The sequence below is a fragment of the Manis javanica genome, chromosome 11 (assembly GCF_040802235.1).
Source record: "Manis javanica isolate MJ-LG chromosome 11, MJ_LKY, whole genome shotgun sequence".
In the NCBI taxonomy this organism is placed as follows: domain Eukaryota; kingdom Metazoa; phylum Chordata; class Mammalia; order Pholidota; family Manidae; genus Manis; species Manis javanica.
Genome location: NC_133166.1, coordinates 96410843 through 96434941, shown reverse-complemented (window position 1 = coordinate 96434941; position 24099 = coordinate 96410843). Strand labels below are relative to the sequence as shown.

The following is a 24099-nucleotide window of genomic DNA, read 5'->3' as shown; positions in this document are numbered from 1 at the left end:
AAACACACAATAACATGGATGAATCTCAAAATAAGTATGCTGAGCGAAAAACAGCCAGACAAAAAAGAATATATGCTCTATGATTCCATTCATACCAAATTCTAGGAAATGTGAACTACTCTTCAATAGCAGAAAACAGATCAGTGGTTGCCTGGGAATGGGGAGAGGTTGAGGACAACAATAGCAGATAGGGGCTATAAAGGGACAAGAATAAACTATTGGGGATTATAACTATGTTCATTGTCTTGATTGTGGTGATGGTTTCAGGGGTGTATGCATAAGCTTATCAAATTACATATTTTAAATGAGTGCAGTTTATTGTATGCCAGTTATATCTCAATAATGCTGTCAAATAAAATTGGGAACAGCACCTAGCATATTGCCTAATGCATATCAGGAAGTTAATAAACACTTGGTGAATGAAAGCATATTACTTAGAAGTCTTGATTTCTTCTCAATAATATTATAACATGAGAATTCTTCATATCATTACATATGTGTCATTTGTAACAAAAAGTATATTTGATGACAGGGTAGTAGCCTATCATCTGGACTTAAAATAATTTATCTGATTAGTCCTTTTAAACTGTTAGACTTTTAGTCGTTTACACTCTGAACACTTTGAACAGTGACCTTGAAACATACCAAAGTGACAAATATCACACAGAGATACAGTTTTAGAAAAATCCACCAGTCATCATTTTTTTCATTCTTACAGTCACAAAAGGAAAAGAGGTATATTTTCAAAGTTCTCTAGCTAACAAATAAATCTTAGAAGTATTTATATTTGCAGAAAATAGTTGTCTCTGAGCAAAGGGAAATGCTTTAAGAGAGAATGGAATTCTGGACCTTTTTCCCTTCCCCCCTTTCCAGGGTCTCAGGGAAGACCAGGATTTTCTGAAGGATGGTAAAGATCTGGCTCAGGTAAAGCTGCAAAGCTCCACAACATACAACAGTAAACATTTTTATCGTGCTTAGTAGTGGATTGACTGATCCAGGCTCGTTCACCTGAGAACTTGGCTTCTGGAGGGTCTGGCTGGGCTTGGCTCCCACTGAGAGCTGAGCTTAGGTCTGCCCCTAAAATGTTAGGACTAGGAGAAACAAGAAAAGCTGTTTTTCTCTAACTCAAAGTCTCAGGACCTAATTTTCCTATACTCATTTTGTTTCTGGGAATTTTAACAGCATCAGAGAAAAAAAATGTTTAAGGTAAAGGACCTGAGAAAAAAACAATTTTTTAGTGAACTGCAGATTAATTTTGACATCTCTGGCATGTATGACTTTTCTGTTTTATATTTGTTTCCTGTCTCCCTTGCAAAAGCCTTGAGCTTAGGCATCATATCTTTTACAGTAACTTTTGGAGTTTGAACTCAGTATAATGAAGGAGCCCAATAAAAACAATTGAGAAATAGACCTGTTTAAAGGTGCAAATCGAGTAATGTTCACTCACAAATATAAAAAAAAGTGATCCTTTGGTAATTGAGTGATTTAAGTAAGTTGTTCTTTAGGCAAGCTGTCAATTAAAGAAATAAAAAGAGAAAAGAGAAGATACCTTCTCAGTATTGGATCTAATAAGTTTAAATTAAAGGAAAACAAAATTTTTATACACTCAACATTAAAGAATTAAATTGGCCTCAATAAGGCTAACTATTCCCATCGCCAATTAATTATCCAGTGTAATGGGAATAAGAAAATAGGGATGAAATAAATCTACAAATAGTCCCAGTATCTCATTTTTGTCATCAATTTCAACTTACTTTTACAAGCAATACTAATTTATCAGATACTAAACTTTCCAAATTCTATCTGTTTTAATACTTTTACTGTTTGTCCTCCCTGTGGGTTGTACAAATGAAAAACAAATGGGAAATAACTAAAGGAAAGGAAAAAGAAAATAAGGTAATTGTCTTATGTACTTTTGAGCTAATTTATATTTTGTTAGCAGGCCATTTTGTAAGTTTACTGCAAATGAAATGGAGATGTCTTACTTAAAATTTCACCAAGAAGATTACGAATTTCAAACTCTTATTACAAATCACCTGAAAACTGGAGCCAACTAAAATTAGACACAGCAAGAGTGTAATGATGAGAGCATAGATTTTGAAGTAAAAAAGGTTTGGTTCCTATTCAGGCTATGCCAACTGTATGACCTTGGTTAAGTTACCTTTTCTGGGCCTCAGTTTCCTTATATATTTGTGGATGGATATTAACCCAGAAGCAACTTGGCTACTGAAACACCCAAGCCAACATGGAGTCACTTGAGCCAAAGGGAAACAAAATTCTACTTGAGGCTAGGGAGGGAAGTCATGGCTGAATAGGAACAGCCTCAGAGCCTGAATTTTGGACTCTGCCACATATCCTGCTTATGATTCCTGGTTCTGAAGGTTGGATTCTCAAAACTACCTCATCTTAACAGAATGTCTGGTATTTTACAAGACTGTGGTTCTAGTCCCTGGCAACCACCAATCACAGCTAACTTGTGGGCCCAGAAAATGAGTCAGACCCTCTTCACTAAGGCAAACTTGCAGCCTCTGTGATCTCAGCCTTTTCCCTTCACTCTCCGGAGCACACTTTCAGCCGGTATCAGGATCTGTGCTCCCAGACTGAATAAAGCTTTCTCATCGTACCTTAAGGTTCTCCCGGTTTTTTAATTTCCAAAATCAGTCGGTGTGTTAAATAGCAATAATATCCAACTCACAGTTTCATAAGGATTAAAGGAGCTAATACATAACAAGAGCTTAATACAGCCAACCTTCAAGAAATCGTAACTTTAATATGTTAAAAAATTAGGCACTGTGAAAAAAAGGATTTGTTCAGTTGGATAAATAGTATTTTTGTCCCTCCAGTTATTAATCGTTGACTTGCTATGTGACCAGGATCAGCTACATAATTTGTGGGGCCCAGTGCAAAATGACAATGCAGGGCTCCTTACTGAAAAATCATTGAGAATTTCAAGACAGCTACAGCAGAGCTTTAAAATGAGGGTAGGGCCTCATATTTCTCAGCCTGGGGGCCTTGTGAGAGTATAGAAGTGTCCTGGCTGTAAACTGGCTGGGTGTGACATAGGAATAGGTCAAGTTCTATGGTTCATTGAACTTTTCACAATCTCTTAAATGGAGATAAGCAATGTACATAACCCATGGCTTTTGAAAAGACTTCGAAAATATTCAGCATGTATATACAATAGATCATTATTCACGTATTCAATACTGGCAAATTCGTCTACTTACTAAAATGTATTTGTTACCCCAAAATCAATTCACGTGGCACTTCCACAGTCAATCCCATTAATGTGCAGAGCAATGAAAAATTTGACCTTGATGTACACATTCCCAGCAGAGGTCTGAGAGTCAAATTGACATGGGACAGAATAACAGGAGAGAAACCATAATTACGTCTGTATGTAGTCCACACGGATGTGAGAGTCCAAAGACCCTCAGGGACCATAAAGTATACCTGTTCATTTGAAACTAAGGAGAAGGTGGTAGGGGTCTGGGACTTCAAAGGAAAAGGGAAGCAATTTATAGGAAGATGAAAGAGTAATTGTTCAGTAAACAAATGTTTGTTAGGCCTCACAGAAACAATGGGACACAGACAGGAATTTAACAAACAGACTTTGCTAAATTACTTTCTTATCTTACCACCCCTAGGTCATATTATAATAGTTACCTATGGTGATAGCTCTCTTTCTGGAACTGTTCCTCTATCTAAATTCTTTTTATGCAGGTAAGGGGAAGCTTAAAGTATCTTACTGAGTTTTGGGGGCCTTGGTTGTTTTCAACTCTGACGTAATCTGCATGCCAAAGCAGCACATCTTGAGGCAGCCTGCCCTGGGCCCCTACACTGTAAAAAGTGTCCTTTTCCCAGTCTCTTTAGTGTCACATTATTATTATTATTATTATTATTATTATTATTGTTATTGTTATTATTATTGCATTTTGGGGTCCTTTTCTTGATTTCACTGTTTAGAATGCCCCCATAGTGCTAAAGAGTTGTGCCGTGTTCCTAAGCAGCAAGAGGCTGTGATGTGCCATATACATGTGTTAGAAAAGCTTTCTCAGGTCTGAGTTATACTGTTGGCTGTGAGCTCAGGGTTAATGAATCAACAATATACATTAAATAATATGTCTTTAAACAGAAATACATATAAAATAAGGTTTTGTACTGATTGGTTGACAAAAACATTGTGACTGGAGATCCACAGGAATCTAACCCTATGTTTCTACTAGGAGCAATGGCTCCTCCGTATTTGCTAATTCAGTGTTTGTGAGAAACGGGCTGACTGGTCCAAACTCGATAAGTAGACATGGAGTCAAAGAGAACAGTGGAACGAGGCTTTAATGACGGACTTGCAAGATTGGGTGTCTGGTGAGCAGGCACACTCGGGGAGATTACAATAAACTACTTATTCCTTAGCATGCGAGTCCCTCCCCTGGTTCCCCATTCGCTGAGTACTACGGGGTTCACATTCTTTCCCGAATGTGGCCTAATCAAGTTATATCCATATTAGGTTTTCTTTACATTTATCTTAATCTTATTGGCTGGTTCAAAACTTTTTCCACATTTTTCTGAAGTGATGCACAGCCCGCTCTTTCTTAATCTCCCCCCCCCACTCCCAGCCGGAGTGACTCCCTGATACATGTTTTGACATGTAGGCTTCTTGTCAATACTCTTTTGTTTAAACATTAATTCCTCTGGGAATAAATCATATTTAGTTTTATGCCATTTCTAACAACATAGAATATAACTACCACAGTAACGAGAACCAACTGTATATATATGGAAAATATATTTGTGTTTCCATAGGTATATTATTATAAATTACCTTTGGTATACAGGAAACCAAAGGTCCACTGATGTGGATCAGCCCACTGAGATGTGACCCTGGTGATGGAACATTCTGATCTGGACTATTCCAACTTTGTTCTATTCATAGAACCCTGGTTGAGAGAAATGTAGGAGTCCGAGAGACCATTTACTTATCAGCCATGTGTCATTGAGTAAATTTACTCAATCTCTTTTAATGTCAGTTTCTTCATCTGTAAAATGTGATAAAAGTGCTTATTTCATTAAGTTGTATGTGTGTATGTGGTAGGAGGTAGGGAGGGAGTTGGAAGTAAATGAGATATACATGTAAAGCTCTTTGTACTGTGTCTGGCAGCCTTTATGACCCGTACTGGTATTTCCTGAGCATCTGCTTGTGCGTGGTGTTGTTCTGAGTACTGAGGACAAATGGGTACCTGCCCCCATGGAGCTTATAGTCTAAGGGTTTGTGGTAGGTACTTAGTAAATTGTAGCTACTTTTATTGATTTTATTAAAGCTTCACATTTTACTTAGAGAATTATTTTATTCATATATCTTTTTTCTCAGAAGAGGAAGCCTCCAGATTAATAAAAAATCTTCATAAATACAAAAGTTGTCATTTCTTTATCTCTTAGATAGAAGAAAAATTAGTATTGAAGAAGGCAGTTCACAGTGCCAGAGAAATTAATTCTGTAAAGAACTACATGAGGGATCAGCAAAAAAACCCTAGACCACTCAACTCTATTTAAAAACTACTAAGACTAAGGCAGAGCAGTTGTAAAGATAAGAAGGCATTTTTCATTGTTGTTTGTTTTTTACCAAAGCTCTCAGATAAGGCAAGAGACTTATCAAGAGACCTAATCAGTTGGACACAGCCATAGCACCTAAGGGCCAGGGGCTATATTCAAACCATCCCTTCTCCAGTACAGCCCAGAGGAATAGTTCTACCTCCGTGAGCTTCAGCTTCCTCAGCTATAAAATAGGGCTGATATCAGTACGGAGCTATGGTGAGGATTAAGCAAAGTGACAGGTGAAAGTGAGGCAGAGATCGTGGCTTAGAATAGGGTGAAAGCTTCTGGAAAAAGCAAGGCAGGATATTTACAGTCAGAGCAATGTAACTACATGCAAGGAAACCCCCTAGCAAAACTCTGTGTTAAACATTAAGCTCTAGAGTAATTCTTCAGTGAGATCAGTTAATATTCCCCAGATAAAGAAAAGTAGCACATGTTTTTATTATGCTAATCATTTGTAATCATGTGCAAGATTCACTTTAGCATGCTAAAAAGCCCAGGCCTGTGTGCTGTCTTTCCTCCTTCAGACTTGATGAGGTCATTTGCAAACTAGGCAACTAATTTAGCATGCAGGCCCAGCCATAAACAACATAGTAAAAGGCAGGAAAGATTCCACCTTAAAGATAAGATTGCATTTTAACACCCAGAAAGTTAAGAAGTAAGATTCTTAACTTAATCTTTAACAAACAGACAATAACTCAGCCCACTTTGGGGGCTGGGCAGGCGGCCTTGTTTCATATGCTACTAAACTAAGACACCAGTGTCCCAGGGAGAAATCAGGGCAGTAAATTTCTTGTATTAAGTTAATTTTTAATATTCAGGGACCACTTAACAAGTCCACACCCCTAAGCCTTTATCCGGTTCCCAAAAATCTTCAACTGCCTATAAAACTCCTAGACAATGCACAACTTTGGGCTCTCTCTTGTCCCCTTCTGGCACCAGCCAGGAGCTCTGTCCTCTCACTGTATCTCTCAATAAAAGCCTCTCCCTGACTCTCCTACCTTGGGTGTTTGCTAAGTTCATTCTTCAACTCCGCAAACAAGAACCCAGGCATCAAAAGACTTGTAAACTATAAAGTACAATATGAATATTACAAGTTTTTCTAAGTGCATACTAGATTAGATGATTTAGATAGTTATGGGTGCTGTGCCCAAGAGTAACGTTATCATTATTTTACAATGCAATAATTTGTTACATAAGAAACCCAGCCTGATTACCATTAGCACACATAATGTGTGTGGTGGTGGTGGTGGGGGCACAGGGAAGACAGTACAACACAGGGAAGACAAGTAGTGACTCTATAGCATCTTACTACACTGATGGACAGTGACTGTAATGGGGTATGTGGTGGGGACTTGATAAAAGGAGGAATCTAGTAACCATAACGTTGCTCATGTTATTGTACATTAATGATACCAAAATAAAAAATAAAAAATAAAAAAAGGAAACCCAGTCTGAATAATTCTTAAGCCAACCAGTAGAGATTTCAGACTGTCTTTGAAGGTTTCCTATCCCCATTTTCCCATTACTCTGGTTTGCTATGGTGGGGTTGAGGACAGGCCACCCCAGGATGCACCGCTTTGGCTTGCAGATTATTTCCACCTAAAAACAATCAAGGCCCAAAAGACTCAGGAAGAAACTCTGACCTTCCCCCATCAACCTTAAAAATAAAATAGCCAGTTATTTACAGCGAGATGAGTTTATTCAGGAATAGCAGAGCAATTGCAATTCGAGATGAGCAAACAGGCAAACCATAGGCAAGACCGAAAAGAAAAAGGGAAGGCCAGTTTATACTAGGTTTTAGGAGGAAACTGAAAAGTATGATTTTACACCAAATTTTACTGGAGTAGAACAAGAGTTCAAGGTTGTGGTGGTTTCTCTTTGGCTGCAAGTGGTGGTTAGTGCCTTGTTGTTGGGGCAGGGAGGGGCCTTCATCCTTTTTCTTCAAAGCAGGATGCAAAATTCCACATGAAAAATGTCCTCCCTTGTCAAGGTAATTCTTACCTTCCTTCTTCTGGCTAATTTTGCAGGCTGCAAGGAGTGCCTCTTGCATGAGAGCGCCCCCTGCAGGGCTTTGCCACTCCATTTCTGATGAGGTTTCCTTTACTCATTTTGATACCCCTTATTGCCTAAAAGAATTTAAGATAGAGGACCTGCTCCAGGAAGAGGGGTATCATTATGAGTAACTACATTATAATATGAACGAGAGGTGGTAGATAGGGAGGAACATAGCAAAGTCTGGTGAAATTTTTCTCTGTGTCCTACCATTTCATGATGGCTCGGCAAACATTTGTTTACTAAACATTTACTCTTTTTCATCTTCCTGTGAATTGCCTGCCCTCCCTTTGAAGCTCCAGACCCTACCCACCTCTCCTTAATTTGGGATGAGATATATACCTTATTTTGACTGTCTTTGGAATCTCTCATGTTTATGTGGATTCCCTGTATATATGTAATTAAAATTTTGTTCTTGTGTTAAGCTGTCTTCTGTCAGTTTAATTATTGGACCAATGAAAAGAAGTAAGAGGGAAAGGGGGATGCTTCCCATACCCAAAAGCTACCCACTTAAAACGTTACCAAGGGCTTCCTTTATTGCCACTCTAACATTGTAGGATACTATACCAGGCATGCATGTTTATGGACAACTATGTAAAATTGAATTTAAACTGTGGTTAGTTACATTTCATATTGAGAAAGGACATCTTGTGATATAAATTAAAATAAAAAATTTTGCAGAAATAGGGCTGGCCATTATTATTATTTCTACTATTAGTCACTATATGTATATATGTATAACCTTCAAGCATTTTCTAAGTTAGACGCAAGTGATTGTGTATGGCATGAACTGCCATGCAAAAGCTTTCTTAGGTCGTGAGAGTGTTACAAAGTAAGATAAAAGATCCAGTCCTGGCTTGAAGAAACTCAAATCTAGATAAGGAATAAAATATGCAAAGGAAAAGCTATGTAATATTGCCAGGAAGAGTTTGGTGAGTGGCTGTAAGGATGCTACGGGATCAGAAGATGGAGAGGGCTTAGGGTCTCCAGTCATGGTAATAGACTAAGGAAGGAGGTGGGGATTGAGGTGACCTGGACCATAAAGGATTGATAGGCTTTGGCTAAATTAAAATGGAGAACATTTCTTAGCAGATCATGAGAAAGACTGCATGGTAAACATGAACATGGCATACTGGAGGAACCAAATGAACCCAATTTCTTCTCTGTTCTGCCAGTTCTCCTCAGCTAACGGTATTATGTCCAGTCTGCACCCTTAGCCACACCCAGCTTCTTCACCAGTCCTGAACAATAGGATGATATATCAGCAACCTCACACCCCAAGCCTGGAGATCAGGAATTAGTCTTGATATGGGAGCTAGTATCTACTATTATGTACTGCGGTATTGTGATTTGTAGTAATGCATATTTGGTCTTCATCCCCATTTTTGGCACAGAGCTCCAAAAACCTTTGAAATTTTCTGTGATGGGAGTGATAACAATGTTTCTTGTTGTGTTAATCAGGGACTTTCAGAAAGCATCTGAAGATGGGGCTGATTGCCAGGGTACTCCAACTCTGTGATTAGAGGATTGGAACTTTCACTCCCACCTCCCATATTCCACTCCAACTCTGGAAAGGGGAGAGGGACTGGAGATCGAATCAAGCACCAATGGCCAGTGATTTCATCAATCATGAATGAAGCCTCCATAGAAACACAAAAGAAGGGATTTTAGAGAGCTTCTGGGTTGGAAAGCATGTGGAGATTCAAGGGTGGGGTGTACCTGGAGAAGACCTTGAATCTCCGTATCCTCCCACATACCTTGCCCTATGTATCTCTTTCATCTGGTTGTTCCCGAGTTACAGCCATTTAAATTAACCAGTAATCTAGCAACTAAAATGCTTTCTGAGTTCTGTGAGCCACTCTAGCAAGTTAATTGAACCCAAAGAAAGTGTTGTGAGAACCTTGATCTATAGCTGTTTGGTCAGAAGCGCAGATGACAACTTGGACTTGCCACTGGAGTCTGAAGTGGAGACAGTCTGGTAGAACTGAGTCCTTAACCTGTGGGATCTGACGATATCTCCAGATAGCGTCAGAACTGAGTTGAATTGTAGGACACTCAGATGGTGTCAGAGAATTCGTTGGTGTTGGGCAGAAAACCCACATATCAGAATGGTGACTAGAATTGTATTTGGTTATCAGCAGGGGGATCAGAGTCAGAATCTTGACTAATAATATTCATTAATTAATTCATTAACTGAATATTTATTGGGCATTATTTTCTAGCTACAAGGCTAGAAAGTCAAGGCCTTGCACAATCTAGCCCAAGACTACTTTTCTTCCATTGCAGCAGACCAGTTCCCCCCAAATGCCATTCCCACTCCCAACCAAACGCCTTTTTTTTCACTATCTGAAGTCTCCTCCTCCTCTCCCTTTGTTTTGTTTCCCTTTGCCCCTCCTAAACTTTACTGGCTGGTATAGTCAAGGTGACATTGAGCAGGGTTATGGTATAAGAGTCAGGCCATTGTAAAATCTATTTAGCCTGCAAAAAATGCCCAGTTTATTCTTTAACTTAATCTATATGCTGTTCTTCTTATTCCACTTGCCTTAATCAATTAAGTGACATTATACATTATAACCAGGATTAGAGACAGACCTCCAGAGAGTAAACAAAGCAACCTGGGTAAAGTATGCCAAGATCTGAATCAATCCAGTCCTCTAAATAACTCTACTCTTAAGACAAAACTTCAAGGGGATCATTAATCACCTGTATACATCATGCCTTATGCTGACCCCTACCCAAAAGGCACTCTAAAACTCCAAACCCTAAACCCTTAAGCATACCTCCTTTCTGAGGTTGCCCACACTCCCATCTCAGTGTGTACTATTTTCACTTTCTTGCTGCACAAACCTATTGCATTTTGTGTCTAAATTCTTTTTCACCATAAAGACAAGAACTCACTGACCTTCACCTCTGGTGGAAAGTGTCCTTGTCACTTTGCCATTTCATTGAGCTTTCTAGTCTGAAACACAATCTTTTTCCTCTCTCCCTGTTTTATTTCCTACCAGTAGGGAAGCAGCTGTTGGTCCAATCAAGGTTTCATAAATGAATTTCAGAGCAGTGGTTCAAAAGGAAACATGCAAAGGAGTTGCACAACCATCTTAGTGCAAATTAGGCAATGAAGATGTTAATTGCCAATAGGTAGGAGAGGTCAGCAGAGGCAGACTTACCATATGGTTTAAACTTCTGGGTTTCCTTGAAGGTCTTGTACCTAATTTTGTATCTTAATTTTGATGTCAGTTTCTTAAAGAGATCCTGGAAATGTGTAAGTATCAGATTCTGAAAAACCTGGATCAACCCCTAGGAGTTGAGGAGAGATAACGCAAGTTTCCATCAATTCAGTTATGCAATTAAAACTCATGAAATAACTTTGCCAGAGGTGTGGGTTTTTTATTGCTAGTACTTCAAAAAAGGGCTCTTTGTGCTACCTTGTGACTTCAGAGGAATCAGCTTGGAAATATAGTAATCTCCCCCTTATGCAAGGGGGAGTACTTTCCAAGATCCCCAATGGATGATTGAAACCACAGATAGTATATACATTATATACATATACATATATATATATATATATATACACTATATACATTATGTTGTTTCCTATAGATACCTACTTATGTTAAAGTATCATTTATAAATTAAGCACAGTAAGAGATTAACAATAACTAATAACAAAATAGAACATTATAACAATATACTGTAATATGAGTTATGTGAATGTAATCTCTCTCAAAATATCTTAATGTATTATATTCACCCTTCTTGTGATGATATGACATGATAAAATGCCCATATGATGAGTAAATGAGATAGGGACTGTGATGTAGCATTAGGCTACTACTGACCTTCTGATGATACAACAGCAGGAGGATCATCTGATTCCAGACCAGGGTTGACTGTGGATAATTGAAACCATGGAAAGTGAAACCACAGATAAGGGGATACTGGTACTACTGTACGAATCTCAAGTCTTGTGTCCCTACCTAGGACCTCTGGTCATAAACTCAATCAAACTGAGATACTGAATCTCTTCTCTTGGTTTGGTAAATAACTTTACAAGAAAATGAAGAAAATTATAATGTCACAATATTTTTGGTAATATTTTTATAATCATAATTATCAGTTGTGTGTTTTCTTCTAAATGTTTGAACATTTAAGAGACTCTAGTATATTAGAGAATCTGATTCACTAGACTTGGAATTTTAATGTGTTTAATTGTTATTCCACGTGTAGTATTTTATTTGAAAATTTTTGTAGGCAAAAACTCACTCTTTTCCTGTGTGCTTCTCCCTTACTCTTCTGCCACTATTGTACAACACTTCTAACATCAGGTGTGTGGGAGTTTTTCTGACACCAAGAATTCTGCAACACCAGCTGGGTGTCTACAATTTTAATCCAATTCTGACACTATCTACCTGGAGATGACATGAGATCCCACAGATTAAGGACTTAGTCTCATAAAACAGTGCCTCCCCCTATATCAGATGCCAATTACAAGTCCAGGTTGTCACCTGTGCTTCTGGCTGATTGACTGGCTGTAAGTTGTAGATTCCCATGACCCCCTCCTCAGGTTCAATTAATTTGCTACAGAGGCTCACAGGCTCAGGAAAATAGTTTACTTAGTGTGTATGAGCTTATTATAAAAGGATATGCTAAAGGATGTAGATCAATATCCAAATGGAAGAGATGAGTAAGGCAAGGCATGTGGGGCGGGGCAAAGAGCTTCTGTGCCCTCTCTGGGAGCACCATGAGAACCCATAAACTCTCTGAACCCCATGCTTTTGTGATTTTATGGCGGCTTCATCATGTAGGCATGATCAGTCGCTACCTGCATTTCCAGCCCCTCTCTCCTCTCCGGAGAATAGAGGGTGGAGCTGAAAATTCTAAGCTTGTAATCATGGTTTGGTCTTTCTGGTGACCAGCCCCCAGCCGGGAACACCAAGAGTATCTCATTAGAACAACAGACACGGCTTTCAATCAGAAAACTCCAAGGGATTTAGGAACTCTGGGTCAGGAACTGCGGTGAAAGCGGTGAAAGACTAAATATCAGAACAAAAGATGCCTCTAATGCTCTTATCACTTAGGAAATACAAGGGTTTTAGGAACTCTGTGCCAGGACCAGGGAGCAGAAACTGATATACATATTCTCTATTATATCACAGCTCTAAATAGTCTCCTTGAAAACAGTATTTCACTGTTTAAGAAAATGTGTTTTAATCAAACACTTCAGACTTACTAAATTTGCAAGCAATGTTTTAAATGCTTTGGATGATTTATTTGTTTTTAGCAGTTGTGACCTGGTAGATGCAGCATTTGTCAACTTCCATTATATAAATACTTCCATTATAGCCAAATCTGAGCTACCAACGAGATGTCACTGAAGCTGAAGTTGGAAAGAAATGTGCTCAGTCATCTCTCATAAGTCTGTGCATGCTGGTCTCAGCTTATCACTGTTTGCAAGTCAGCATCAGTAGGGGTTTGAATAGCTTCAGAAAATCAGACGTTATATTTCAGAACCACTAGGGGAATATAAATGTATGTACTTAAACAGTTTTAAAACGTTCAGAAGAACTTGCAATTTGTGAGAGTTGTAAGTTAATTGAATATTAATCAAGTAAATAATGTTAAAACAGACACTTCTACATGTATTTTTAAATCAAAAGATTTATCTTCAATCACAAAGTGAATAATAAGCTCAAGGACTTTCTAAAATAAAACATTTTAAGTTACCAACTTTAATAAATCAGATATTGATTTAAACAAAAGCAACCATGTTTTTCTTTCTCTTTTTTTTCCCTAAAGTACAAAATCCTCCTTCAACATTAGAAAACAAAATTAACTCAAATAACAATAGCTGGGAGTTGAGGAGCAGCCAAGGGAAACGTGTGAATAGAAATCCCAGGTTATCTTGCTCCCTCATCTTTAAATTTGTCACTCTAAATCTTATCATCTTTAAAAACCAACACACCAATTAGCTAATCTGATAAATTAAGTCATGCCGAAAGGAATAGGAACAAGACATAATATGGACAACATATTTGTGATTTAACATTAGCTATACTTAAATCAATAGGCAAATTTTCAGTCAGACAGGAAAAGCAGGACCTGATTTAACAAATCCCTGGAAGTGTTTTAGGACAGGAGGCTATGCACACTGCAGAATTCAATTCCTAGCACATTTGCCAAAAATGTACACGTGACTCCGGCCATCTTTGCATTCCACTGCAATGATAAGAATGGTCTCGAGAACATCAACAATGCCAAAAAAGAGACCCAAATGCCAAGTTTCTTATTAGGCCATGATGCAGAATCACTGTCTGGTTTCTAACTGATGTAGAAGTGCAGTTACATCAGTTACATTGGTGAATTTGAAGTCAGTGATGATCACAGACCTGGGAAAATTGTGAACTTCACAATTTTAAACAAATGTGGAGTAATCAGTCCCAGATTTGATGTGCAATTCAAAGACCTAGAACAATGGCAGAATAATCTGCTGGCAGCCCATCAGTTTGGTTTCATTGTACTGACAGACTCAGCTGGCATGGTGGACCTAGAGGAAGCAAGACAAAATTACACCAAAGGGAAAATCCTGGGATTCTTTTCCTATGAATATAATATGTACATACAAATAAAGCACCTCAGTGGGGAAACATTATGCATGGGAGGATTCTGATTTCTTCCTCCACCCCTTCATTCTCAACTTAACCTTTCCACAGAGTAGAATAGCACAGCCTTGGGCATTCGAGTGGACAAAGCCTGGTAATAGTGGTGCAAATGGAAGCAAGGCTGCTAAAATATGCCCACCTTGCCATGATACGTTATGGATTTTACATCTGGTGGCATTGTTCTGGCTTGTATCTTACCTCTTAGATTGCAGGAAACCTTTGCTCTGGAACAGCCACATCACTCCTAATAACCTTGGTTCCTGGACCTTGGTTCCTGGATGCCATTCAGATCTCATATCGCCAAACTGTTACTTATTCACATCTCTCTCAGACTTGGCAGTCCACACACACAATATAGCTCAATCTCATCTTGACTCCCAGCCAAGTGATGACCCCAGGACTGTCCTCTCTGACAGAGGTTAAGGTTCACGTCATGATACATGTCCAAATGTATGATATAAAGTATGACTCATGCCCAAATTAGTTAATATCTACCAAGAGACATTTCAAGAAAGAGGAGGCAAGGTTGAGAGATGTAGAATGATAGTACAAAGAGATACTGCTGAATTTTACCCTTTCTGTATTCCATTCTTTTTGGAACTTTGTTGAAGTATGCATATGAATTTTGTCTACTCTTCACTGGAAATATGTTACTTTACTTTTTATAAATCATGGAAAAAGTGGGAAGAAATCTTAGATCTCACATAGCTGAATTTTCTATGGACTCTGGGAATCTTATCCACAATCTGTCTGGTCTCCCGTAGGCCTCATCTGTTGTCTAGACTCTGACGAAAAGAAATCTACCTCTTGCTAGGCCAAGGGTATTTAGTATATGCCACTATGTGCACCTTTATAGGAATATCCTCAGAGCACCTTCCACAGAGAGGCTTTACAATCATAAGTTCAGTCTGAAAGAGCTTGGAGTAACTCTGGGACAATCCAAGCACGTTAAATAGACAAGATGGGCCAAATCAAAGAAGATATGAGAACAAAGAGAAGATAGGACTTTGAGGAAAGATATGGGTTGATAATAATGGCTTTGGGTAACATTTATTGAGGCACTGTTTAAGTGTTTTATATTTATTAGCCATTTATTTCTGAAACAATTTCTGAAGAATATTGTCCTCATTTTCCAGTTGCAGAGGCAGAGAGTAACCTGTCCCAAGTCATGCAGCTAGTAAGAGCGAGCTAGGATTTGAATTCAGGTCAATTGAATCTAGAGTCTGGACTCTTAACCTCTATAGTAGACTACCTTAGTAAGTGTAACTAAGAATGCCTAAACCATGCCAGCCATCATTCCTTTATTTAGTCCTTAACATAGCAATCCTCTGAAGCATGTACTATTATAGAGCAGCTATGTAACATGCCCAAGTTTGCAAAGCTAGTGAATGCTGAGGTTGGGGTTCAAATCCAGGATCTAGACCCCCTTGGTGGTATGCTCCATGCAGATGGTGATAGCATCAGGTAAGAACTTTACCATGTGCAGGGAAGGCGAAGGACAATATGAGCAAGTGTAGGATAAGTGCCATCTAGTAAAAATGTGGAGGGAAATTAGATGCTGACTGGTATCCAGGATGCCCAGAGAACCCCCAAGCCAATCTTTCTTGCTAAGGACATAGAGAAGACAAATGCTTTCTAAACAGAAGGAGCCTACACAATCGAAAAGAATGGCTGCCCGGCCGGATTACATTCAGGAAGCTGCCTCTGTGTGGAGAGGAAAGTTATCTTGCAGATCTAACAGAAGACAATCTCCAACCCTCCCCCCCCACCCCCCCCCCCCCCCCCCCGTGAAGAAATGAGGCCTAATGTAATTTGCCAGTTTCTGGTTTCTAGAAGGGGGTGGAAAGTTTGCAGATACCTGAATGTTTATTGTGAACATCAGCAATGGAGGTATGATTGGGGCAAGCAAAGGAAGTCCTTTTAAATTCTACCCATTGGATTCTCTTTCTGAACAGCCTTTTCGTGAGCTATGTACAAGGTTTCTTGGTCTACATGAAGGCATAAAAAAAAGCCTCTGAATATTGAACTGTAAATCGTGCTGAATATCAAGCAATGCCATCAGTTCATTTTTTAAAAATCCATAAAATAAACTTCTAAACTAAGACTGAAGTCCTTGGATTCCACATTTGTGATTTGTTCGTTCAGAAAACATAGCTCAGTAATCTAAAATATTTGAGTCAATGTTTATCAATCACGTTTGCAGGGTAGTTTACAAGTTTATTTTTAAAGAAATGGATTCACTTACAAAGTAATTATTAAAAATATTCAATAGTGATCAATGTTCACTAGCTGCAGTCATTCAGTCAATATTTATTGAACGCCTACTGTGTGCAAGGTATTGTTTCAGGTTTTCATAATAAAACAACAGCTGCAAAAAGCAATAAAACTATCTGCCCTGCCCTCATGGACCTTACATTCTAGTGGGGAGGGAGAAAATAATGGAAGAAAAGTAAAATACACGATGTTTTAGACAGCAGTGAGTGCTAAGAAGAGAAATAAAGCAGGAAAGTAGGACACGGGCATGTGGCAATTTATGTAGGGTGACCAAGGAAGAAATTAAAACGCACATATTCCTCAAGTTTAAAATTATGTAGCATTTCACCTGTACTGAGAGATATCTGATATATTTTTGTACATGACCAAAATAATAATGTTAAAAGGCAATAAAAAGGTGTACAGGGTTTTAGGGTTCTAGACAATGGCCTTTTTAAAGATTAAATCTATAGTGAGATACCCCTGGTTTCAATTTCACTTTAATAATGAATATGGAGTCCTTTCTTTGTTTTTTCACATTTAGTTTTCCAAGAAGTAGCAGGACTGGCATTTTTTTCTCTAGTCCAGGAAGCCTCATAAGGCAACATGCACTCTTGAGAGCAGGGACCATGTCTCATTTTTTAATTCCCCAGAGCCTTCAACAGTGACTGGCCCCTATCGCTCAAACCAGCCTTGGTACCCGGAACCTGCTGAACTCAGGCGAATGTGCCTGTCCAGTAAATACTAATTCCAGAGGTTGGCTGAAGGGAGAATGTGCAGCGACAGGGTCTGCTCTGGCACAAGACGTGTCACTCGCATCATTTTCCGCAGCATGAGGGTGGGGAGATTCCAACTTCACGACAGCAGATTATTTGGATTGGAACGCTTTCTGTTTTTCCTCTGCTCAGATAGCACGAATTTATAAAAGTGGTCCTGTCTGCTCTGAAGCCAGGTCCGATCTGGACTGACAGCTGTGCTGGGGCGAAAGACCAAATTCGCCCTTGGCTTGAGTGTTGCACCTCTGGCTGCCCCTCCTGGTGGAGAAGGTGATGCTTGTTTCTCTGTCTCCCGCGTTTCTCCCACGCCCCCGTTGCCGGGCGAAGGCGCCCTCTGATTGGCTGCCGGCCGTCACTTCAAGTGGACGTGCGCCCTCGGGGCGGGGCCTGGCGCCGGGTAGCTGCGGCCCTTCGGCGGGAGGGCACGGCTACGTCGCCCGCGGGCTCCGGCTACGCGCTGTTTTCGGCTCACACCCGGGCTCGCTCGGCGGGGAGGGGGTCGCATGAGCGGTGGGCCAAGGGATTGGGTGTGGGGAGCCGGGAGGGCGTCGGGTGCTGGGCCGGGGCTGCGAGGCCGGAGCGGAAGGCGGGTACGCGAGGCGGCGCCGGGGAGCCCGAGGACATGGCGCGGGCGGACGCTGAGGAGGGGGCAGCCGTGGCGCCCGGGCCCTCTCCTGCGAAAGGATACCTTCCGGTCCCCGGGGAGGCGCCCGCCGGAAGGGTGAGCGCCGAGCCGCAGAACGGGCCCAAAGCCTGCTGCCTGGTCGGGAACGGAGTCCCTCGGGACGGCCGAGCGGCCGCCTCGGGAGCCGTGGGCAGGCCGCAGACTCCGCCGGCCCCGGAGGAGGAGACACAGGCCCGCCTGCTGCCCACGGGCCCCGGGGAGGAGACCCCGGGGGCCGAGGACAGGCCGGGGCCGCGGACGGCGCTCTCCACGCGGCGCTTCGTGGTGCTCCTTATCTTCAGCCTGTACTCGCTGGTGAACGCCTTTCAGTGGATCCAGTACAGTATCATCAGCAACGTGTTCGAGGGCTTCTACGGCGTCTCCTCGCTGCACATCGACTGGCTGTCCATGGTGTACATGCTGGCCTACGTGCCCCTCATCTTCCCGGCCACCTGGCTGCTGGACACCGGAGGCCTGCGGCTCACCGCGCTGCTGGGTTCCGGCCTCAACTGCCTGGGCGCCTGGGTCAAGTGCGGCAGCGTGCAGCAGCATCTGTTCTGGGTCACCATGCTGGGCCAGTGCCTGTGCTCCGTGGCCCAGGTGTTCATCCTGGGCTTACCGTCTCGCATCGCCTCGGTGTGGTTTGGGCCCAAGGAGGTGTCCACAGCTTGTGCCACCGCCGTACTGGGCAATCAGGTAAGGACTAGGGTGATGAAAATCCGATCCTTAAAGGACCAGATGAAGTCATAGGCCATGTAAGCTGAGCATATGGTGGACCCTTAGGAGGCCTTTGTCTTTAAATAAGAGAGATGAGATGAGGCCACCTGGGATTAAAGAGGGTTTTTGGTTTATCTGTAAAGATAGAACTTTAAAAACCACTGTAAAGTGACCACCTTGTCATCTTGCTTTGAGAATTACCTATAAAATAAGTACCTGAATTGGCCCATATATGCCTAACATCATAGAAAATTTGTCAATGAATGAGGCAAGTAGATGTTGTATCACCCCAGTGTATTCTTTGCAAAGGGAAGGTGTTATATTCTGGGAAGTTTGTCCTCATTTTGAGTGGTCATTGTGAACAGATCCTGTTTTATGTTATATATTAGCAGTCATCAGAGTGGTACATAACACACTTATAAATGCTAATTAAGTGTTCTAGTGATAGAGACCTCACAACATTACTGAGCCCAATTACCAATTTTTAACAATAAGAAAATGCAAGATAGGTCACAGGTCATGGAATCCATTGTAAAAATTTAGTTTATTTTGCCAAGTATCCGTTAAGGTTCTTCCTAGTCTTTCTTAACAGCATAAGTTCAAATTCCATTAATATTTCAGTAACATTACTAGGTAGAATGTTTTAATTGCAGACTGATTCTTGTAACTTAAATTTTGCATACAGGCATTCTATGATAGTTTATGTAAATTGTACTGAGTGTTCATTCAGCTTGAGAATCTATATAGAAGTCTATAATACCAAAATTTCACTTTCTCTATACATATATTACTGTAGTTATGTTACAAAATAATGTTACTTTCTTACTTCCAGTCTAACACTTGTTTCAAGATCACAATCAGATTTATTTAAAATCCCTAATTACTCATGGAATTCCTTTCACTTTGAATGCTATTCTTGTTTGGGTAATAAATTATATCATCTTTCCCTGCCTCTCCATCACAGTATTCTCACACTCTCTTATAATTATCTGCTTAGTTGTTTCTACCCAGCTTTTTATAAAGGAGCAATTAAAATATTTGCTAAATGTAACTATCTCTGCCTCAGCCTCCTTTTTGATACCTGTGCTGGGTGGGGCCTTCCTCTTCACCTCCATTCCCCCGAAGAATCTGATATCTGCATTGAGGCTCCTTTAATACGTTGATTTTATTTCTCATGTTGTGATTATCATATTCTGCCTTACTTTTTTCTTACTGAGGTGAAGTTCACGTAACATAAAATTAACCATTTTAAAGTGCACAGCTCAGTGGCCTTTAGTATGTCCACCATGTTGTGCAGCCATTACCTCTATCTAGTTCTAAAACATTTTCATCCCCCCTCAAAAAAGGCCCAATACCCATTCAGAAGTTGCACCTCATTCCCCCTCCCTCTATCCCTTAACAACCACTGATGTACTTTCTCTCTGTGGATTTACCTCTTCTAGATACTTGATATAAATGGAATCAAACAATATGTGACCTTTTGCATCTGGCTTCTTTCACTTAGCATGTTTTCAAAGTTAGTCCATGCTGTAGCATGTATCAGTACTTCATTGTCTTTGTGGCTAAGTAATATCTCATTATATGGATATACAGCATTTTGTTTATCCACTTGAGTTGTTTCGCTATGGTGTGTAGGGCTGCTCTGAATATTCATGTTCAACAGTCAATATTTGTTTGAATATGTCTTCAGTTTTTTGGGGATATATACCTAGGAGTGGAATTGTTAGGTCATTTGGTAATTCTATGTTTAACTTTTTAAGGAACTGCCAACTTGTTTTCCACAGTGGCTGTACTATTTTACAATCTCACTAGCAGTGTACAAGAGTTCCAGTTTCTCCACATCTTGCCAACATTTGTTATATTCTCCTTTTTTTTAATAGGCATCTCGGTAGGTATGAAATAGTATCTCATTGTGGTTTTGACTTGCATTTCCCTAATGACTAATGATGTTGAACATTTTTTCATGTGTTTGTTGGACACTCATATCTTTGGAGAAATGTGTGTTCAAGTCCTTGGCCCATTTTAGAATTGGATATTTGTCTTTTTGTGGTTGAGTTTTAAGAGTTCTCTATATATTCTGGATAGTACATTCTTATCATATACATGATTTGTATATATTTTCTCCCAGTCTATAGGTTGTCTTTTCTCAGCCTTATTTTGCAACACATTTTTTTAACACATGTTTGATGTGTAAGCATCTAAAGGGTAAGGACTGCATCTTATACAACTTTAGAGCAGCATCACTTAGGTAGTAGGATCTCAGCAAATGTTAAATAGGGAAGACATTTGTCAGCAGTTCCCCTTTACAATAGTAAAAAGACATCAGAACATGGTGCTTCAGAGTTTACAAAAGCACCTTACATACACTAGCTCTCTTCTTACTGTTGTATAATTGCCAGTATGTACTCTTTTTCTCTTACAATAATAGCTATTAACAGGAGTGTTTATTTTACAGCTTGGAACTGCAGTTGGCTTTTTGCTACCACCAGTTTTAGTGCCCAACACGCAGAATAACACAGATCTTCTGGCTTGTAATATCAGTACCATGTTTTATGGAACATCAGCTGTTGCCTCACTTTTATTTATTTTAACAGTAATTGGTAAGTGAATTATTTTTTCTAATGCTAAATTAGATAAATGCATGAAAAACATGAAAATAAAAAATAACCAACCCTGATTTTTTTGATGGTATCTCAAATGCCATTTGCTTGTTTCACTCTTGCCATTCACCTTCTTATTCAGGTAATGAATGCTACAACCCTAGGGATGTATTATGTCCCACTCTACTTATTGTAATATTATAAAGGCTTTGAAGACTAATTCATTTCATTTATCTCTCTACTAACTTTTCTTCCCTGATAACGGCTGATTTCAAACATATTACCTGCTTCCTCTTTGTGCATTCCTCATGTTCTGCATCTGACCTAGCCAGGAGCAAGTTCTTGTCATGCTTTGAAATGGTACAAATAGGCTACGACCTTCCTTTTTCTGATAACCCTTCCAAGGATCCCTAATGTAACAATTAACCGGATCTGAAAATGTTGACGAGTGAATGATCCTGGGCAGCAGCAAGCTGTTCAGCAAATTTCAAACTGGCAACTATCTGCTTGTTAGGCCCCTCGAGCAAAGCCGCCACCATTCGTCACTGAGTCCTGCCTGGGCCTGTCTGTTGAAGCAGTCAGTCAGATCAGCTCCAAGCAGCCATCACCAGTTTGGAAGAAGGTCTGGGAAGGTCTGCTTTTTAAAGTTTGTTCTTAATGGGAAACAATTTTGTTTGAAGGGAAAAGAATAGGTAATGTTCATTTAAGTAATATACCTGCTAAAATGACTACAATATTGCTCTTTAGCCTCTCAGTATATTGTAAATTAACATGGAGAGGAAAGGAACTTTAAAGTTGAAAGGCCATTAACTAAAATTTACAGTTAAATTGCACTATAGCTGGAGTTATTAGACTTATGTATTAATTTCTACAGAACATGGCTATCACAATAATGAAAAATCCAGGTGTTAAAACCTCCAGATATTAAATCCTTAGTTCTTAAAGAAATATATGCTGAAGATTGAAGTATTTCGATAGAGACTGCAGGATCCAATGTAGGAAGCTCAGTTTAACTTCCCTTAAGGTAATAAACAAAATATTCTCTTAGTAGCACATAAAGTATTCAGACATGTCCAATCGACTTATTATTTTTCTTTTTTGGTTTCATTAATACACACTTAGATGAGTAACATTGTGGTTGCTAGATTCCCCCCATTATCAAGTCCCCACCACATACCCCATTACAGTCACTGTCCATCAGCATAGTAAGATGCTATGTCCAATCTACTTATGATTGGTTTTTGTGTTTCAATTAGTGAGTGGCATATTGCTGTGTGCAGACTACTGAAAAAGGACAAATTATGCCTGTACTACTTAAGCAGTTTAACAAATGTTTAAAAGAAATCTGTATTTTTTAAAAACAAACCCTTAAGTATGTTTTTCTGATAGCCATTTTTGATTTGCTAGTAAAGTATTAAATGTTATTTACATACATTTTGCATAAATGGACCTTCATTTAGCAATACGGGTTATTAAAATATAAAATCGTCTTCCCTTTGGTTGTTTAAGTATCTTCACATAAATTCTGGTTTTCCTTTTTTTATTGTCTTCACTTGCTTGTCTCTTTGGAAGAAGTGAGAGAATAATTGAATATAAGGTATCTATAGATATGAAATGACATATATGACACAATATGTTTAAACATATATATGAGATGCTTTATATATGTTATTTGTCAAAGGAGGTGGACAAAAAAATGAATAATACATGTGGCCATTGACATATTACCCTGGGTTACTTGAGAAATTAAAAGAGCTATTCGTGTACATAATTACTTATTTAGGTACTCATGGCCTGAGTAAACAGTGGAAATGGAAATGGACAGGGTTGTGAAGAATGGAGAAAAATGGAATGGAAATGGAATAGGAAAAAAAGGGCTCATTGTCAAGTTTTGCTTGGTGCCCTGTAACCTTTATCATGTGATACCAAATATAGTATAAAAGGAAGATAATATACAGTTGTGATATGAAAGTCTTAGAGTGAAAATTGTGACATTTAAATTAAAACTTTCCCTGTTTTCCTTATACCCAAATATTTATTGTTGAGGAAAATATGGATCATTTAAAAAATTCTTACTTAAAGGTCCTCAGTTACTAAGAGACAATCCTACTTCCCTCTAAACTCTATCCACAAATACAGTTGACCCTTGAAAGTGAGTGGAATAGGGGTATTGACCCCCATGTAGTCGAAAATCTGTATATAACTTTTGACTCCCCTAGAACTTAACTACTAGTAGCATACTGTTGACCAGAAGTCCTACTGATAACATAAATAGTCAATTAACATATATTTTTATGTTATATGCTATATCCTTAAAATAAAGGAGAAAATGTTTTTTCAGACTGTCACAAATTTACAAAATTTTTTCCCAATATATTTATTGAAAAGAAGCTGCTTATGAGTGAACCCATGCAGTTCAAACCTGTGTCCAAGGGTTACCTGTACTTTGGAAGCCCAATCAAATCTTACAAAGTAATTTAGTTCTTTGCTGAGCTTCTCAGCAATGTGACATATACTAAATTGGTGGTCAGCAGGCTTCCTAAAATACTGGCTTGCAGCATCATGGTGTGTAATCCCATCACTCCCACAGAGCTCACATATCAGTATAGTCCACCAAGCATTTTTTAGGAATTAACCCAGATGTTCCACTGAATTTCACTCTAATACCCCATTCTTACTGGGAAACACTATTGTGACCTCTAACGTTCGATTGTTTGATATACACAAACATGTTTAAAGGCATACTACAGGAAGAATTAATGTTGTCAAAATGGCCATCCTGT

The 24099-nt window shown here is 39.5% G+C and overlaps 1 protein-coding gene and 1 long non-coding RNA gene across 4 annotated transcripts in view; one reads left to right on the top strand and one right to left on the bottom strand.

Moving 5' to 3' along the window:
• The window catches only part of LOC140844478 (uncharacterized), a 242596-nt gene that overhangs the window by 85185 nt on the left and 133312 nt on the right, over positions 1-24099 (bottom strand). The gene's annotated exons all lie outside the window — the stretch shown is intronic.
• Positions 17320-24099, top strand: part of FLVCR1 (FLVCR choline and heme transporter 1) — a 36434-nt gene continuing 29654 nt past the window's right edge. Inside the window, exons 1-2 of one of the 3 annotated variants that reach the window (XM_073216951.1) lie at positions 17320-18695; positions 21172-21316. In XM_073216951.1, coding sequence (XP_073073052.1) covers positions 17958-18695; positions 21172-21316 — 883 coding nt within the window. In that variant the 5' untranslated portion in view covers positions 17320-17957. The remainder of the gene's footprint in view (positions 18696-21171; positions 21317-24099) is intronic. The other 2 variants (XM_017650866.3, XM_073216950.1) reach the window with 2 other exon arrangements.